General features: G+C 35.0%; 2 protein-coding genes across 4 annotated transcripts; one reads left to right on the top strand and one right to left on the bottom strand.

The window, feature by feature from the left end:
• Positions 1–246: 246 nt before the first annotated feature.
• Positions 247–13,048, bottom strand: LOC105128849 (5'-3' exoribonuclease 3-like). Of its 3 annotated transcripts, none has more exons than XM_011030685.1 (24): positions 12,378–13,048; positions 12,087–12,189; positions 11,935–12,011; positions 10,909–11,100; positions 10,636–10,755; positions 10,471–10,533; positions 10,024–10,173; positions 9,778–9,942; positions 9,469–9,546; positions 9,254–9,340; positions 8,604–8,885; positions 8,293–8,388; positions 8,060–8,155; positions 7,883–7,953; positions 7,460–7,588; positions 7,292–7,368; positions 7,157–7,197; positions 6,951–7,043; positions 6,692–6,849; positions 5,165–5,269; positions 4,979–5,054; positions 4,428–4,507; positions 3,525–4,260; positions 247–1,417 (listed from the first exon to the last, which is right to left on the bottom strand). In XM_011030685.1, exons 1-23 carry the CDS (start codon positions 12,579–12,581, stop codon positions 3,546–3,548), a joined length of 3,258 nt encoding a protein of 1,085 aa, XP_011028987.1. In that variant the 5' UTR covers positions 12,582–13,048; the 3' UTR covers positions 247–1,417; positions 3,525–3,545. The 3 variants fall into 3 exon arrangements, with proteins under 3 accessions (XP_011028987.1, XP_011028986.1, XP_011028988.1); XM_011030684.1 differs by having other exon boundaries at positions 6,969–7,043; positions 8,580–8,885; positions 12,378–13,047; XM_011030686.1 differs by having other exon boundaries at positions 6,969–7,043; positions 12,378–13,045.
• Positions 13,049–13,823: 775 nt separating this feature from the next.
• LOC105128847 (ATP sulfurylase 2-like) lies at positions 13,824–17,768 on the top strand. The gene is made up of 5 exons (XM_011030683.1): positions 13,824–14,600; positions 15,448–15,853; positions 16,031–16,291; positions 16,794–16,880; positions 17,376–17,768. Exons 1-5 carry the CDS (start codon positions 14,053–14,055, stop codon positions 17,505–17,507), a joined length of 1,434 nt encoding a protein of 477 aa, XP_011028985.1. The 5' UTR covers positions 13,824–14,052; the 3' UTR covers positions 17,508–17,768.
• Positions 17,769–19,704: the final 1,936 nt, after the last annotated feature.

The raw sequence follows: 19,704 nt of genomic DNA, 5'->3' as shown, positions 1-19,704 counted from the left end.
AAGAAAAACTATATATAAGAGTAGACACTGCGAGTGTATATTGATGCAGTAATACGAGTATAGATTTTGAAGGGGAGTTTCAGTTTTCTTCACAATGATATTTGCAGAGCTTCTCGGCGTGACATTCGTGTTAGCTAGTTCCTTGGAAGGTGTTCTTGGAACCAAAAAAAGAAGCAGAAAAATAAATCAAGAACTGTAGCAGTGGAGGCGTGCCACACCTCCCCCTCTGCTTATACACGTCGGCTTGTAGGATTTTGCTAAATAAACAATTCCTGTGAGAACATAGACTTAGACTAGCTACCTAATCATCCATACGTGTAGCTTATAAAAAACATTCAGACTCCTAACTGCAGACCGTGCGAAGGGAAACTGATTGAAACTTGACATTCCAAAAATTGAGGCTCCCCAAGTCAGCAATCTGTCCCTTAATTATTCAATATCATGTATTTGATGTCTTCAAGATAACAGTATGACTCTTCTATTAAAAAAAAGTAAGATTAAGGGTATATAATTAAAGCAAGTTCAAATAATTACAATAAGGATCAAACTAATTAATTCACACCTCCGACCCCACCAAGCTAGCTGGGGCTACCCTGCCTGTGTACGTGCGGTTTATCATATGGTTAATCGTATATTTGATTGGTGTATTTTCGATATTTTCTTAATATGATTTCTCTATTTTTTTTTAATTTAATTTATCTCTCAACTCAAAAGCTATTTTTTTTTAATATTTGAGCATGCTAATAAAACATTAGACAAAATTTGTAAAGCTTATTCTTAAGAGTTCTTAATTTGTGTGTATTTCTATAATTATCAAATTGATTTATTCAAGATTAGTAAAACATATTAAATAATTCACGTTTGAAGCCCGTGTCAAAAAAACTAACACATAAAAAATATATAACTAATAGAAAGTCTTGTTCTGTAATTAGAATATTTAAATTTTATCTTCATGTTTTAGTCACTGCATGCCACCACATCTGATTTCTTCATTTTTCTGTCATACTACATTTCTTCTTGTTAAAGAATTTTTTTTTGTGCTTCCAAATAGTATCTCCCTATAAAATTTCTATTTTTAAAAAATATGATACAGTAATTAAAATTTTACAAGTTTCAATTATAAACTTTATGTTTTTTTATTTGAATTAATCTTGAAGCTTAATTATTAGGAAATAATATTTCCATAAATTTTTATTATGTCATGGTAAGATATTTCATAATAATTATACTAAAAGGTAAGGGGTAATATAGCCTATCGAGGGCTATGATTAGCTAGCTCAACACAAGGAACCAAAGAGGGGCCAAACTTGGAAGCGTGATATTTTCTCCTCTCAAAAAGATTCTCCAAAATACTCACCTCCCCAAAAACAGAAGATTACTATGGCAGCTCGTGCACCAGCATACCTGATACCATCCCCTGCACAAAGATATTAGAGTGAAGGTCGCACAATCTTTCTTAGCCACGCTACAATCTTATAGCAGAATAGCTAATCACCTCGTAAGAAATAACTAGGCGAAAGCACACAGTAGATTTGCTATGGAAAACTGAAGGCCATTAACTTTTTGACACTTGAACAAACAAATGCTTCGATGACTTCAAACGATTGATCGTGAGAGAGAGGAGGGAAAAAGAAACGAAACTTCATGTACGTTTCCTTAAAATCAAATGGCTCCTTGGAATAATCTACAGCTTTTGTCGAGGATGTGATGTTCATACACTCTATACTGTTTATTACTAAAATTTTCCCTCTGCCATCTATATAATTAAGTATTACTAAAAAATGCTCGAGTTTTTTACCATGCAAGGCTTTATCGTTCATTTTCTCACATGTTAATATGGATGGGTTATGTAAAATTTTATGTTTTTTTAATTTGATTCTCTAACTTTCTTATAATGATCTAGTTTTAATAGAAAACTACTTGAATTTGATTTCTTATGAAAAGATAAAATTACATAAAAAAAAAATCAAAATGAAAAGACACTAAACATGAATGACATACCATCAATTTTATAAAAAATATACTTTAATTCTTAAATTTTAAAAATCATACAAATTATATTGTATATTATTTTAGTGTCTCCATATTTTTTCAATTTAATTTTAGTATAAAATTTCATTTTTTTTATTTTTTAATCCCCAATTAAGACTATATTTTTTAATCACTGGATATTTTTTCAATTTAATTTTAGTATAAAAGTTCATTTTTTTATTTTTTAATCACTGGATTCTGATAGTAAAAATAATAATAATCATTGATATCAATTTATATCACCAAAATAGACTATATTTTTTACAAATAATTCTATTTGATTAGACGAGTTTGTTTTTTTTGTTTTATACTTTTAAAATTTATGTATTTGATTAGAGGAGTTTTTTTTTTTTTTGTTTTTATACTTTTAAAATTTATGAAAAAATAGATTTGAGCATAATGATTTTGGAATTCAGGTTGATTTTAGTCTTGAAAATGGTATTTTAAATTTTTTAAGTCATAGATAAATTTATCACAGTTCCTATAATATTTTATAAGTGTTTTAAGTTAGAAAATAAAATGAAAGTTGATTTTAGTCTTGAAAATGGTATTTTAAGTTTTTTAAGTCAAAAAATAAAATAAAAACAGGCTTTTAGGTAAAAAAAAACTTAAACCTCAATTTTTCAACTCACAATGATCAAAATTTAAACAAATCAAGCGACATTTTTTTTTACAAAAACTATTGGGTTCACAATATATGCAAACAAAAAAATATTTTATGGCTTAAAATGTTGAGTTTACCCAAGCAGCTCCTAACCTTTACTCTTTTTTTTTTCTTTAATTTTTTAAAAAATTAATGATTCTTTTTTTTATAATTTTTCTCTAATTTTTTAATTTATATTTAAATTAATACTCTTTTTTATTTATTTTGTTTTGAAAATCCTTTTATATATAACAATTATTTTTTTAGTCATATATTTAAATTTAATTTTTTTTATTATTCATCAATATTTTTTATATATAACAATTATTTTTTTAGTCATACATTTAATTTTTTTTATTATTATTCATCAATATTTATTTATATTTTTTTGTATGGATAATCTTTATTTGAAAAAAATATTCAACAAATATTTCTAATATATATAACTTTACATAATATTTTTTTTATTTTATTTAATCAATTTCATTTGCATTTCTATTTTTATTATTTTCTTAAATAAACAAATTATTTTATTAAATAAATTTAACAAAGTCGACCAGATAAATAAATTCCTTATCTTTAAAAATTTAATATCTTAATCTACATCTATTATTTTTTTAATTTTTATTTTTAAATATCATTAATAATTATTTATTTATTTATTTATTCACACATATAATTCTTGATTTATTTAATTACATATATCTGAATTTATTTGATTATATGTATGCATACATTTTTTTTATTTGAATTTAGATTTTTTAAACTACAAAAATACATTGAAAAAACCTATATATAGCATTCTAGAAATGGTAAAACCCAAAAACTAAAGGCTTCTAAATCATGGTACCTTTCCGTTATAAGAAACACTTCATTGACGACCATATCCAGCTGGTGGATGGGGCCTCCAATTAGCACTTCCATGAGGTGGCTGGGGTCTCCGATTTGCTCCACCATGTTGTGATGGCATTTTATTTCCTCTATGATCCAGTGCTGAAAATCGGTCGCTGCTGGGATTGCTATGGTTGGCAGGCGGAGGAAACCTACCACCCCATTGCTGGTGACTACCAGCTCCAGGTGATTGGTAACTCTGATAGGCGTCATAACCACCTTGATAAGCATATGTTGAGGTCCCAATTGACGTATGTGCCACAGGCCCATGTGGATATCTTGGTCTACCATTCTGATGAAATTCAGGTGAGTGGTACACGTGCCTTGGATGTGGCCCACTCATTTGGTTCTCTCTTTCATTCTGAGAACGGGACCTTCTATAAGAGGGGTTGGCACCTGCCGAACCATATCCATGGTCATAGTGAGGTGGCATATAAGGACTTGCAGAACGGGGATAACCTGCATGAGAATAATCTATTTCTGATTGTAAAGTTCCATAGTGTCCATGATTGCACAGGCCATTTGAATAGAAAGAGTGTGGTGGGCCGCAGGGAGCTGCAAAATAAGGTGGTGGTGGGGTATGCATATGATTGCCATAGCCATTGCAATCTATCTTCTGTTGTAGACTATTAGAAACTAGTCGATGTGATGCCTCCCCAAGATGATGGGCAGAGATGGTTCCAGGGGGATTTCGTCTGAAAGGAAGAACCAATCAAACAGTTATAGCCGAAAAAGTGGAACATGTGCTGTAATTGAAGCATAAATGAGCGTGTGATGGGCTAAGGAAAGAGTGCAGCATCTTATCATGCAATCAACCAAACAAGAATTATTTCACTTGCAGGGTAGATCAAGTAAAGCACACCTGTCATTCTCCCAAGGCCTCCTCCCAGAATCCTCATGCCATAAAATTGGTTCAGGTTTCAGATCACCTTGATCCACCGTCTACAAAAAAGAAACAGAAATTGATATAGTGACTCTCAAGCTAAGACAACTTTGCCAAACATATACATGCTCCATGTTAGAAGTTACATAACCAAAAGAAACATAATAAACCTACAAGAACTAATTATTATAGATGACTGGAATAATTCCAGCAAACTTTCATTCAATAAGCAGAAAGATTCAACTGTAACTGCAATAATTTAAATAAAAAGCAATTGCAGATTATATATGCTCAGAGTAAATAACCACCCACATGCACCAGATTTTGCACATCTAAAATTATTTATCTACCTGATGTCATATGATAAAATGCAAATGAATTGCATATGAGAAACCAGTACAGAGAAACAAACAAGGTTTGTCAGCTAAGCAGTCACGCTTGCTGTTAATAAAAAACATATCATGCTAGAGGAGATTTCAAGTAACAACTTCGATTGTGGGTCCGTTTAGGCATCACTACCAAATACATACCTTTTTGGGGAATATAACACCAGCAGGGGGACGAGTGATGTGTGTGTGTGGATCAGGAAGTCTGTATATAACACATCTGAATAGAAAAAAAGAAAAAAACAATAAAGGAACAGGAACAAACCATAGACAAATTATGACTTAAAACAATCTGATAGTCATATCACACTCAAACATTTATAAGCTTACATGACTTCATTGGCCAAAATGTCTTCCATGCTTACAACTGGAGACCTGAATATAGGAGGGTGAGTATCTCCAGCACAAGGAGATAAATAGCCATTCATCCCATCACTGCAGCCATAAATAAAATCAGAAAATCATCCAAACAGATTTTAAATTTGTGATTACTGTAGAAAATATAGTTCTTTTAAACCCAAAATCTGAGAACATAGCAAGCCGGTGAGCTTGTAGTGAACAAAAGTTAAAAACATGACTTGAGATAAGAAACTTCAAGTGTCACATCCAAAAGTTGACAGTAACAGGCACATGAATGCATGGCATGCTAAATCCACAAATCATATAACATATTGGTAGAACAACTCCCACCAATGGATTGATAGGGAAGCAAGCACAATCATAACATGATTTTGGAACATAGAGTAGCTTTCAGTCTCAATGGAAAACTAGTGTCATATGTTGTAGCCTAAAGATTATAAGGTGACATTTTCAAAGATAGAAAACAGCCTGCAACAAAATTAAATCCATTTTCTGGGATGGTAGGAACTTGGTTGAACATAAGAAGAATCCAACACTTCAGATAACACCATTATGGAAAATAGACTTGATTAAAATAAAGAAAACTGAATCTGTGGTTTATAAAGGATTTATTTCTCAAGCACAAACCCCACATCAGAAGATTCTCTTTGAGACTGCATGGCATGCTAAATCCACAAATCATGTAACATATTGGTAGAACAACTCCCACCAATGGATTGATAGGGAAGCAAGCACAATCATAACATGATTTTGGAACATAGAGTAGCTTTCAGTCTCAATGGAAAACTAGTGTCATATGTTGTAGCCTAAAGATTATAAGGTGACATTTTCAAAGCTAGAAAACAGCCTGCAACATAATTAAATCCATTTTCTGGGATGGTAGGAACTTGGTTGAACATAAGAAGAATCCAACACTTCAGATAACACCATTATGGAAAATAGACTTGATTAAAATAAAGAAAATTGAATCTGTGGTTTATAAAGGATTTATTTCTCAAGCACAACCCCCACATCAGAAGATTATCTTTGAGACAAGAATGAACATCCATATACAAACTACAAAAAATATTCGAAAATGAAATGAATCCAACATATAATAGAAAATCCAGGTCAGCAAGAAAAGAGTAGCCACATGAACTTTGCTTCCCAGATGACAGTTGATTTCAATATTAAAATACTATTACTGGTTTGCTTTCCCTTTATTGTCAGCCAACTAGCGCAACTTTTCAGCATTCTGTCCAAAGTTCGACTCTTAAAGGACAGTTGTATTCAAGCTTGAAGGCATGACACTAAGAATGGATAGTTACGCAACTAGATGATCACTTGACATTTCCTATTCCAACTTAACAAAGTTAACATCCAGAAGCAACAAAGAGCAATTCATGTAAAAATCAGAACCAATCAAATCCGGACCCCTATGAAAATTACCCACTTTCAAAACTCAATGTTAATACTTACGTAATTTATTCTGTTTTAAGTGATTCGATCAATACAGACCTCAACTCAGGATTGATACGCTCCTTGACTTCAGCTCGTTCTTTGTCATTTAATTGTTTGCAATGATTATCGAGTAAATATATGCTCTCAGAGAGAGAATGAGATGATGACACAAAAAGCATGTCAAACATCATACTGTTTCTCCTTGCTTCTTCCTCCTACAAAACATTGCGACATTCAGGTAAGGTGATGTCAAACCATAGGATCTTCTTGTAAGAAAATTCAAGAAATGAAAGAAACAAATAATGAAGCAGACAACTTGATTCAAGATGGATACCGTTAGTGTGTGCTCAATTTTTTGGACCTCTGCAAGAAGGCGAGATTCATCAATGAAGGGAAGCTTTGCAATACCCTATTTGGAAAACACAAGAGAATCAATGAGAACCACTTTGACAGAAAATTACTCCAACCACACAATCATTCCTGGAAGGCCACATGAATTAAGATCGCAAAGATAAAACAAACCTGCCATGCATATCGTTTTCCATTCATGTCCACTTCAAAATCTGATAGATGCAACAGAAGTTAGAACACATCTGATCATGCATGTATATAAAGATAGTCATGGGTCAAGCTCTCTTTTCCAGTAAAGATGTGTACCAGTAGGATAAAAATCAATGATAGGTGAATTTGGATCAGTCATCAATTTCCTATAGTGTACAGGGAGAGCATGGGAACTGCAAAAAAAATTTATTAGCTCCTTTTCAAGGAGTTTTTGCAAATAGAAATGGCTTCCCTGAGGGGATATGAAGTAAATAGATAGGATACCTTGCTGCAGGGAAAACTCCCAAAAGCTGGTTGAATGGTTTGAATGGAGAACCAAGTTCAAAACTGATGTTCAGTTCACCAAGATGTGTGAGATCTGAAGCAAAGGGTGCATAGTGATACGGATAAAACCTGAAATAAAGAATTTATCCAGTTCTGAGTTGAATATCTTAAGGTATTGACACATCAAGTGCAAAGACAACATGTAAACTGCAGTTTATCTTGAGAAGTCAGTCTGAACCATCAAATCATCTTTCAACAGAGCCATGCAAGAATATTTCCTAAAATTATAATGGTCAACACCTAGACTGCAGTGTCCAAATTGCCACTTATTTTGGCAGGCATGAAGTTTAAGAAGGAAAAGAGCAGAAGTTGCAGCAGAAACAAGAACTCAGAACTGCTACAAATGAAAATTCAAAAACTCACCACTGCCAAGAACAAACGCCTTCATAATAATAATGCATGACCCAACACAGCCCTTCTGTATATCTCAAAACCTACTCAGTTGAATGTCAAAGATATAAGATCAGCTTACATGTCTCATAGAAACATCAAAGATGGAGGAAATTCAAAATCAGTAGCTACAGTGGTACATGTACTTACAACATCTCTCCGTATATCTTCCATTTCCTCTAGAGTTTTTGCAGAAAACTTCTCTTCATAATATCTTTCCTTCCAACCTGGTTCTCCCAATTTGACCTGGTAAAAGAACATTGGAGAGAAACATCAGTAAAAACTAGTGGCCCAAAAAAGGAAAAACAATAAAGAGAATTTGGCAGGATACTAAAATTCATAGAACATGAATGATAATCAACACTTCTATAGGAGACTCAAACCTTGTCTTCTCCATGATTCTTTGAGTTAAAAACATCAGATTTCTCACGAAGTAACCCCTTAAGCTTAGTTTTCAATTCTTCTTTGTTTTCAAGTACCTGAAAAAAATTAAGTGTCCATCATATAAATGAAACAAACTGCAGATTTCAGTTCCATAAGATAATAAAATGAGTAAACAGATGGACTCTTAATCCCTCGCCAGCAAGGGCTCCTACCAAATGAAAGGCTAGCCCATAGAAAATGAGTCCTAAAAAGAATGGCTGAAGGAGTCAGAATTACATTAAAGTGCCTCTCCTGAAGCAGGAAAACATACTTCTATTTCCATACTATTCTCTGCCTCAACAATGGCAGCACCAATATTGGCTGTTGAAGACAAATGTGCAACTTTATGCCTCCGAACAGAGGATGATCCTTTACCATCAGATGTCTGAGAATGTGTTCCATCATCCTGATATGGTGAAGGTGTGGGAGCTGAAGCAAGACGAGAGCCATGAAATCGGGCAACCGCAACCAAAGATTTAGGTTGATTTTGAGGCTCTGCATCATCACCTCTCCTTGCCTGTGCCTTTTCACGCTTAATTCTTTCTGCCTGACGCTGAAATATAAGGACAAGATAAATTAGTTCACAGTGTTGAAAAGAGGTGCTTCTTTCTGTCAGTGCCTCTTCTTGTCTATCCAAAACTTTATGGTAGAAGGTTCCATAGACTGTAGCTTATAAATGAAAATATTTTTGCTTCTACAACTAATAGATATCTTATTGTCTCATATCCATCTTTTCAATACCCTGCCAGAGATATCACATTATCGTCCCATTTACAAGGAAAAAAAATACAATTAGTAACCAGGAAAAAATCAATAAAATTCAGAATTGATCAAAGGTGCACAAAACAATTATGCCTAAACTTCATATAATTCCATCAAAAAGGGATGCATGCATCCAAACTTTTGGAGAAAAAATTTAACCTGGTGCAATCGTGCTCTTTTCTGGAATATCTTATCTTCATATGAACCCACAGCTTGAATAAAATGCTCCACTCTATTTAAATTAGGCTGAGAAAACAGAAAGTTATAAATAACAATTTATGAGCACTCTTACTAACAGTCATAAGTTCAGTGATAGAACCCATTGCCAGCAGCCAATTATTTAAGTAGAACATATAGCACGAACATTGAAGTACCTTGCTGCCATCTGTCAAATACCCATCAAGCACCCTAAATTCCTTCTTATAAACAGCCATCAGCAAGTTGATTGCACCCTGAAAGAAATGAGTTTTTTTTTTAAAAAAAGAAAAGGTGTTTTCTTTGTTATGCTGTAGTTAATTTATTTCAGCAGGGAAAGGATCCTAAGCAGCTACTCAAAGAATTCACAATCTGTATTGCCAAAAGATTCATATGGTTTTTCACATGTGCCAGGTTCAATCAACAAAGTGAATATATCCATCTTAAAACGCAGAAACAATGTACTTTCAAGTAAACTATTCACGAACCTCACGAATCTCCAGTGTGGGCATGTGTGGCAGGAAATCATTGCCAACAAAGAAACATATGAATATAAAATCATCCACAGTACGTTCCAAATCAATCTCAAACGGAGGATTGGGAATTCTGAATTCATACTCCAAATACTCTCTAAGAATCCAGATATTGAGAAACTGCATCCAGAAAAGAGTTATGAAACAATGTACTTTCAAGTTTACACCCACAACTTTCAAAGACCTTTAAAATGCACCTACCTGGTATGGTTTTTTGGTCACAGCAACGTCATTGCCTTTCTCATCAAATTCTCCTGCCTTTCTCTTTGCCTTTCCTTCGCAATTAGCTGCTAAATGACCCATCTGACCACATAGGAAGCATTTGTCTTGTTGTCCAGGAGTGAAAACAATCTGAAGCGAACCATTAAAAAAAGGCCGTTAAAGAAAATTAAAATCCAACATTTAGCAGATGATTCATCAACCTTTGTCAAAATAAGTGGAAGTTCAGCAGTGGGTTACAGCTATTTAAAATAGACTCTTTCCATCCACTTATTCTGATAATTGATGAACAAGCCTTTGGTCAAAATAAGTGGCATCTATTTACTCTCTGCTAAATAACTAAAACTAATAGCTAAGAAACAGCATAAGAAGTTTGAAATTGAATTCATTTTTAGAGAAATGCAAATATCTCTAAACATCACAACAGACCTCTCGAAGAATTGAAAAATGAACTTCATGGGTAGCCAGAGCCAACATGATTAAATCTGCATCCTATCAGAAACACCAATAAACAGAGGAAAGAATGTTAGACTAGAAGGAAACTAACAGTTAGGCTATAAAAGATCAGGAGACTCAGCTGAGGAAGAAATATACCAAACCATACAGGCAATGGCGTGTATTTGGATTATAACCGGGAAGGTTTCTTTGAAGACGGATATAGGACATGATTTTGTGTTCCCCTTCCCCAGGAACATTTGCATCAGAAAGGATGACCTTCACAAAATAGAAATGTGAACTGAAATTCAAGCATTATTCATTTGCTACTGTTACACACACCAAAAGGTGAGTACAGCATTATATTTGCAAAAGAAAACAAAGCACTGCATGAGAAAAAAAATTAACAAAGGACCACATTATGGGTTATACCTTAATTTTCTTCCATCCAGGATCATAATTTAGTCTAAGATGAATATAGTACTGCAATGCAATTGACAAAACAGCCATGAATTCAGTTCCAGGAGTGATAACATTGGAATCAAAAGTTTGAGATGTCTCCTTAGGGGGAAGCTTCCTGCCCTCCCTCTCAAACTCCTCTCTTAGCCTTTCTTCTTCAGCAGCCTACAATACAAATAGGGAATTACTGATAGTTACTGAAATGGCGTATGTCTGGCTGAGTGTTAAGTTTTCCTCTTTTAGAAGATTATAGCAAAATAAGAATGAAGATGAATGGGAAAAAAAAAAACATAAGGAATACTGAAAACCTAGATAATCCCGAAACAGATCCAAAAATGAACGATAAATACAGTCACAGGCATCCTGAAAAGTTAAGTAAATGTTCACTAGCAAAAACTTGAAGATTCCAAAACTACCGAAAGTTCCATAAATAGTCAAACAGGATGTCTGCATAACCAAGGATTTATCTATTGCACACCCAAAAAGTTCACCAGGGATAATTGCAGTTTCCAAGAAATGACTAAGTAAAAGGGACTACAAAGCAGGTATCAGGATCATGGGCTCTAGTACTCTCATTTCAAAGAAACAATTTGATTAACTCCGAAAACCATCAGTTTTCCACAGGAAGAAGAAAGATTATTTTCATCCAACAAACTCTAAGTGCTCCTCAGAAAATCTTTACCTAGTAAGCATTCCTTCAAGAGTTGTTTTTATATCTTTATAAATATTCTCCCTTCTTCAATAAGTAATTGGTTAAGCTAACCTCTGTGCTTTATCCAAAAAGCTATGTGTTACGTCAATTCACTTTCAGATACTAAGCATCCACTGTCAGCCATTGCATCAATACATGAACATGCCAAATAATTTTACTTAATATAAAACAAAACTGAAGCAGTAATTTTAACAAAGAAACTTGGTTTGCTGATTAACCAATAACCCATGACACTCTCCGACTGCATACAAGAAAAGGAGCCCTCCATTGTTAACATAAACACATACCGCATCAGCTGCATCTTTAGCTGCCCTAAAACGCCTAGATCGCTGCTGATTCATTTTAGCACGAGGTGCAACTCCATCTACAAGTCATTCCCGCAAAATCAGTACACTTATAAAATACAGTAAAAGCAAACGACCCAATTTGAATCGCTCACCAATTGCCATGTACAGCAATTTCCGAGGCCTCACCATCACAAAAAGCCTATCAATATAATCAAACATACACTGAAACACCTCATCGAAAGAAGCAGGCGAAGGCTGCAAAAGAAATAAAATTTCAACAAGCAAAAAATAAATCACATTATCAAAAACATAAATAAATCCAGTTTGATTCAACTCCATTAAGACCAAAATAGCATTCTAAAACACAGAATAAACTTCCAAAGACAGAAAATCAATTCAAACGGAAGCAAAAAGGCAAGAGCGGGAGAGAATCGGAATCTTACTCTGTCTTCGGGATGAAAGCAGGGATGAATAATCCCGTTCATATCGAGATATAAATTATCATACTCGATATTGTTAGGGTTAGGTCTACTTGTATCCACAGGAATCTTAACGCCTTCGATAACAACCGGTTCTTCTTCGATCACATCCACCACCACTAACGGATACTTCTCCGCTAACCACCGATAAAAGGCCGGCACTCCCATCACAAATCACTCAAACCAGCGACTCACCAATCCAACTCGCTTAAAGAAACGGATTGAATAGATAGCATAAACAGCAATGAAGTGAAAGCTAACCCTTGCCACGGAGAATATGAGAAAAGCAAATTTCTCAGGTTGCGTCCGCGGATAATGTTACGTTTTAGGATTTGTTATGCGGCGAGTTAGGTTACGGGGAATTTTTTTACAGAGATGCCCGGGGGTAATTTGACGTGATGAATAAGAGAGGAAGATATCTGGGGATAAATGTAAGGGTGATTGTGTCTTTTTAGAAGGTAACAGGGTCAGCAAGCGGGTCGGGAACGGGGGCTGGAAATGGATTGTTCTCTGGCATAACCATTAGGGTCAAGAAGGGTGGCGGGGCAAAGATAGGCCTTGTGAATTTGAGATTTTCTGTTTATCTCGAAGATCCTTTATAGGAGTAACCTTTTCTTCAGCCCCCTTGACAAAAACAAGCGTGAAAAAACTACTCTTGTGGCAGGTGGACAAGAAGAGCCAGCCTTTGCCCGACAGCTCTACCTTCTCTTCGTCTCAATTCGATGGATCTTCTCAATTTTTCTTCAGTTTTGTTCAACTGGGGTCTACCATGTGAAGGTATTTAAATCGGACCATTCCTAGGCGATTTCTAGCCGCTACCGTCATTTACCAAGATTAATAGATTGGATAAGGTGGAAATGACTGAGAAGAGAAATGACGAATTACACAAGAACCAATATACTTAAACAATTGAAAATTATAAACGAGGAACGATTATCTCTTGTTCTTCCAAGGGTTCTTCTTCATACCTGGTGCCAAAACAAAGAATAATTCCAACCCCTTTTGTCTAATCTCTCCTCTCTCATCCACCCCTTTTCCAATCCCACAGGAAAACAGAGTACAAGTAAAAGAGTCCGACACTCGCACGAGTAAATAAAAGTCGGGGAGAGGCGGAATGATTTCCTGATACAACCAAACGCATGGCGGCAAACATGAATGATTTTGGTTTTCAAGATATTGGCAATACCTATCCAGCCATGGTTTCAGCACACCAGATTTTTTTAAAAAATATTACTTTTTTATATCAAAAACATTTTAAAAATCAATTAAAAAAACAGACTAAACCTTCAGAAAAGAAAAAAGAAACACTCTTTTCATTAAAGTGCCTTAAATTTTTTATAAATACAGTTTTTTTCTTGGCAATCACAGTGGTTTCCCGGGGCACGCCACGACAAGTTGTGGCCATCACTGCCTAGTTGCTTTCATTCATCTCTCATGATTTCTAGCCCCTTACTGCCCTCCCAGAAGCAAACGTGTGGATGTCTTTGGCAGTCGAATCATATTCCTGTTAAAAATGCGGCCCAGATTCAGAGGCCGCCCCCTCCCCCACCCCAAGGCCTCTCCACCTTACTCCCACAACAACCAGCCCCCAGATTCTGACAGCAACCTTAAAAAACATTAAAAAAACACCGTCGTTATCATGTCTTTAACAATTAAACTAACCATAGCTCCTCGCATAATTAACCTTAATTGTCACGAAAGAAACAGAACAAAATTCCCAGCAATCCGACCAAAACCAATCTACCATTCAAACGCATTGAACCCTATTCTATACAACAACAAAAGACCCGGAATGTTTCAAGCTTCTGTATCCGGTACAGTTATCAAGAGCTCCTTGATTGAGCCAGATGGTGGGGTCTTGGTGGATGTTATAGTGCCAGAGAGTGAGAGGGGGTCAAAAACCTTGGAAGCAGAATCACTGCCTACAGCGAGGCTGGCTAAGATTGATGTGGAGTGGGTTCATGTGATAAGTGAAGGATGGGCGAGTCCCTTGAAAGGGTTTATGAGGGAGAATGAGTATTTGCAGAGTTTGCATTTTAATTCTTTGAGAATGGAAAATGGGACTGTTGTGAATATGTCGCTCCCTATTGTTTTGGCAATTGATGACGAGACCAAAAAGAGTATTGGGTCTTCAAAAGATGTTGGATTGGTTGGTCCTGAGGGTGATTTGCTTGCTATTCTTCGAAGGTTTAGTTAATCTCCTTCTCTTGTATATGTTTTCTTCTTTTTTTTTAATTCATGGCGTGTTTTGCCATGGTGGCAGAATTATATCTCAATAGAATACACACACAAAAATATCATTTCTGTAATGTGGTCAAGCGTGCCAATTTAATGATCAGCACAGTTAAACCTGGAATTTATACTAGTTACACCATTTGTTATTTTATAGTTTTATGTGGAAATGGAATGCTGTTTGTTGTCTTGACATGAATTTTTAATAACTTGTGTTGTGTTTACGAGTAAAAAAACAATGGTAGTTGATCTTTCGGAAAGGATAAGAGCTAGTTTCTGAATGTGGGAATTGAAGCAAATAAATGCATTACGAAGTTGCTTTCGTTCAGTTAAACTTTTGATGTTCCAGGAGGGCACACTTCCATGTCTGGAATTCTGAATGCATTGATGGTGCTGATACCCATTGTCGTGTGGCATTAGAGGTCATTTAAACACATAGTGGATGTTCTTGTTTACATGTTTGAAGCAAATGTTCATGTGAAACAGCTTCAGGATAGCCAACAGCTTTACCATGTGTGTCGAAACCCAATTATCGGTCTTGTCTTGGATGTGATCATCATGTTAGAAACCCTATGGGCTGAATAGGGCTGAAATTTCAGCAGAGGCTGTGTTTTACACTGCTGGAAAGCGGACTCCTGCTGTTATACTTTGGTTTTCCGTTGTTGGGTGGGTAGTCATGCTGCATTGCCCTTTGAATTTAAAAAATCATTTCACTTATGCAAGCTGCTCCCGACCTGCCAAGTTACTTGACTTTTTTCGTTTAACCAAAAGGGGATTTTCTGAATTTAAAATTTTATTGCAGTATTGAGATTTACAAGCATAACAAAGAAGAAAGAATAGCTAGAACATGGGGGACAACAGCACCTGGATTGCCGTACGTTGAGGAATTCATTGCTCCAGCAGGAAATTGGCTCCTAGGTGGAGATCTAGAAGTGCTAAAGCCCATTAAATACAATGATGGACTTGATCATTACAGGCTTTCTCCCAAACAACTCAGGAAGGAATTTGATAGGCGTCAAGCTGATGCAGTTTTTGCATTTCAGTTACGAAACCCTGTTCATAATGGGCATGCCTTATTGATGAATGATACACGCAGGCGGCTTTTGGAAATGGGTTATAAGAATCCGATTCTACTGCTTCATCCATTAGGAGGTTTCACAAAGGCTGATGACGTTCCTTTGGATGTTCGGATGGAACAACACAGTAAGGTTGTATTCAGTAATTTCTTCTACATAGCCTGTGATGACATTGATCTGATCATCCATTCTGTGATGATACATATTCTGACACCCTAGGAAAACCGCTACCATTCTTTTCTTTAACCAATGATGTAAAATGATTCTATTTGCTGTGGAATTGGCATTCATGGATCTGCTTTTGAGCAGGTTCTAGAAGATGGAGTTCTTGACCCTGAAACTACAATAGTTGCTGTATTCCCGTCACCTATGCATTATGCTGGTCCTACTGAAGTGCAATGGCATGCCAAGGCACGGGTAAATGCAGGTGCTAACTTTTACATTGTAGGTCGTGATCCTGCTGGTATGGGTCACCCGACAGAGAAGAGAGATTTATATGACCCTGATCATGGAAAAAAAGTTCTAAGCATGGCTCCAGGCCTGGAGAAGTTGAATATTTTGCCATTTAGGGTAGGTTTCACAACCTCTCGCCTCTCTGTCAAAGCTCCTTTCCTATGCATTATTTGTCACTTTTGGCTAGTATCTGTAACAACACCATAAACTTCTATTTCCATCTTAGTGCATTAATAACATCATCATTGCAGAAACATATTACAACCATTGCTAACTCTGACGAGGCACAATAGGGTCAGACTGAACATTTTGAAGGTAGTATAGAAGACAATTTGTTGACAAACATGCGGGCCAGGTGGCTGCTCATATAAGACGGGGTTAGATCTAGTAATGAGGTGCTGTTGTTTACTGTTTTCCGCTTTGATATCTGTTTGTATCTAACGTCAATATGGTGGCACTTTACACTTGAGAGTTTGTAATGCATCTGCTGGGCTTAAGTTTTGTGGCTTAAGATGTGATGGATTACTGATGTTTAGAAATCAAGGCTCTAACATCCTTGTTTTTGGCATATCTACTCAGCGAAGCCATTGAGTAATCTTTCTGTTATTATACTGTGCAGGTGGCAGCCTATGACACTGTGGCAAAGAAGATGGCATTTTTTGATCCATCTCGTTCCAAAGATTTCCTCTTCATCTCTGGAACCAAGGTAGGAACAATATATCTGATTTCATAATTATTTTTCTTTCTACAGATCAAACCGAGTTGACGCTCAATAAAGCCTTGATTTCCTCCTTGTTGTCTATAATTCATTTGCATAAGTCAGTTATGATGAGTTGTTTGACTCAAAAGTCCTAGGTATCCAATCATTTCAAGTTCCATTTGTTGACAAAGAATATGACATCTTCAAGCAAATCTTATTTTAAGAGTAGAAAGGAAAGCATAATCACTGCTGATTGTGCGCATTCTTTGATCAAGGGTAATGTGGAAATCATTAGGTGATTGTTTTTGCTACTGCACAGTTATTGCATGGTTTCGTGGGTTTTATATAGTTGGTTCAAGATGTGGAAGTTTGCTCTTAAGAACCTTCTCAAACTTCCTGTAATACTGTTGAAGATTTTTTTTATCCTCGTATTTTAGGCAGCTGAAGGTTTTGTATATAATTTTCTACCTGTAATTTGGTATCCGCTTTGTTTTGTTGCAGATGAGGACCTATGCTAGAAATGGTGAGAACCCTCCAGATGGTTTTATGTGCCCTGGTGGTTGGGAAGTCCTTGTCAAATATTATGAGCAGTTGCAGGCCGAAGAGGCAATGCCAGCTGTTGCATCTGCTTAAACCTATGATTTATCACCAGAATTAATGCCGAGCTAGCTCAAGAGAAGCATGAGTTTTTCCTGACTCGGGGTGGTGGTTTACTTATTTGAAGAGTTTTCTTTCGATACCTGGCGGTTAGCATGGAATTTTTCACTGTGTTGTTTGTTATGAAAGTAAAAATATTGAGTTGTTCTGTCATTCATTTTTAAGACAATGATCCACGCGCAAGAAAAACATTTATTGCTGCCAATTATAAGGTTAACCAAGGTGGTTTTCTTACTTTCCCCGTGAGCCTTGCGATAATATCTTTGTGTCAGCTTGAGCTGTATCTCGGTTAGCTACTAACGTGTGTGCTTTTGTGCATTCTGTTTGCTTAAAAGATTTGTGTGGATTGGCTGTGGAACACTACCAGCGTGCAAGTTCAAAAGACTGATAGTTTGATTGGATAATCATTTCATTCAGAAGGAGCGGGATGAGAAGAAATTCTCATGTCCGGTTATGCAGTAGAGATTGAATTGAGAAACAGCCATCAACTATCACTCCAGAAGAACCAGATGGGTTTTTTTGTTTTTTGTACCGTCATGAACGATGTTGTTCGTAGCTCATTTGCTGATGTAGCCTCCTGGTGTTCAACAGGTTCTCCTGGTGGGTGGGCCTTTCCATGCCTTCTACCTGTTTTCTCCCTCTCATGATTCTTCTTTTCTTGCCATTTTATACAATATTTTATACTACCCTAGAGCAAGATATTTCCGATGTCTCATCGTCGGAGGCTCGGCAACTGCAAGGACTATAATTTTTTTCAAATAGTTGCATGCTCTCTCCACGATAATGGCACGCTCTCTCCAAAATAACCGTTACGAGGGGCCCAGTTTCACTGCATGCTGGGCTCTTCTGGTTTGGAAGGCACTGGACATAGGCCTAACAGGCGTGGTTAGCTCTCTGATTCTGTCTGGCTAGGATGCTAACGTGCAAGGATTCGAATATTCAACCACTAATGGTCAGTCAACAATCCTTTCAATTTGATGGTAGCGGCCAAAAAAGAACATATTATTTATGAGAAATTTATAACCAATGAGTGAATTGACTCGAATCGTACGCAAAATGGGGTTTGAGGTACCAAAAGTGACTCAAATTTGATGGTAGGTAAACGAAATAGGTTTGGTGTGGCTGTGGGCTTTCAACAAGTAAAAAAGTTTTATCCATGTAAAAAACAACAATTTAATATTTTTAACAGTTAAAATATAGTTTCAACTACCTAGCCATGTCGATGCCACGTTTATTTTTTGAAAAATTATATTTAAAAAATTATTTTTAAAATTTTTTTGTGTTTATTTATTATTAAAAAAATTAATCAATAAAAAATAATTTTTGATCAATGAAAAATACTTTTCAATTAATAAAAAACACTTTCTGGTCAACGAAAAATATTTTCCAGTCAAAGAAAAATTTAGTTTTATTTTCAAGAAAGTATTTTTCTTTTTAACTGTGTTTGTTTCTAAACTTTCTTGTGTTTGTTTGCTGTTAGAAAAGTTGGTCAACAGAAAACACTTTCCAGTTAAAGAAAAATTTGGCTTGGTTTTCAGGAAATTATTTTCCTGAAAAATTTAGACGGAAAACACTTTCTGAAAATTGTGAGAAATTTAGAAATGTCATTCTTAGCTGATTATATCAAATTTGATCCTCAAACTTTTGATTGCTATATATATTTTGTTTTGAATATTTATTTTTCAATTTTATTTTTTAAAATTTATTTTTTATATTAACTTTAATCCTCATTTTTATAATTGTTATTTGCTTTTCTACTATTATTTTTTTATTGAAATTTTTTATCTATCAAATCTGGTTCTCATTCTTTTGATTGTTACTTATTTTATTTGAAATATTTTATGAAATGTTAATTATTACTATTTTAATTTCTTCATCTTTTTTTTTTAGATTTGATCTTTATTATTTTGATTATTAGTTATTTATTTTATTTGAGATAATTTATGAAATTATATTTTTTTCAATTTCATTCCTATTTAACTTTTTAATTTGTAAGATTTGTTCCTTATTATTTTAATAAATTTGAGAAAAATAAAATATTAATAAATTATTTTTCAGTTCATTTTTCATAACAAAATCGAACACTGAAAAGTGTTTTCCAGTTCATTTTCTATAACACTATCAAATATCAAAAAATAATTTATTTTTTAAGAATTTATTTTCTCTAAAATTT

The sequence above is a fragment of the Populus euphratica genome, unplaced genomic scaffold, assembly GCF_000495115.2.
Source record: "Populus euphratica unplaced genomic scaffold, PopEup_1.0 scaffold11.1, whole genome shotgun sequence".
NCBI classification, from domain to species: Eukaryota; Viridiplantae; Streptophyta; class Magnoliopsida; order Malpighiales; family Salicaceae; genus Populus; species Populus euphratica.
The sequence above is the reverse complement of the archived record's forward strand: the minus strand, read 5'-3'. Positions and strand labels throughout refer to the sequence as shown.

Bases quoted from the DNA above. Each gene is read 5' to 3' on its own strand.
- LOC105128849 (XM_011030684.1), bottom strand. From the start codon at position 12,581: ATGGGAGTGCCGGCCTTTTATCGGTGGTTAGCGGAGAAGTATCCGTTA. The intron at 12,190-12,377 runs GTAAGATTCCGA...TTTCTTTTGCAG, and splicing joins GCTTTCATCCCGAAGACAGA to CCTTCGCCTGCTTCTTTCGA. The intron at 8,156-8,292 runs GTTTGAGTCTCC...TTCTTTTACCAG, and splicing joins AGAATCATGGAGAAGACAAG to GTCAAATTGGGAGAACCAGG.
- LOC105128847 (XM_011030683.1), top strand. From the start codon at position 14,053: ATGTCTTTAACAATTAAACTAACCATAGCTCCTCGCATAATTAACCTT. The intron at 14,601-15,447 runs GTTTAGTTAATC...ATTTTATTGCAG, and splicing joins TTGCTTGCTATTCTTCGAAG to TATTGAGATTTACAAGCATA. The intron at 16,881-17,375 runs GTAGGAACAATA...GTTTTGTTGCAG, and splicing joins TCTTCATCTCTGGAACCAAG to ATGAGGACCTATGCTAGAAA.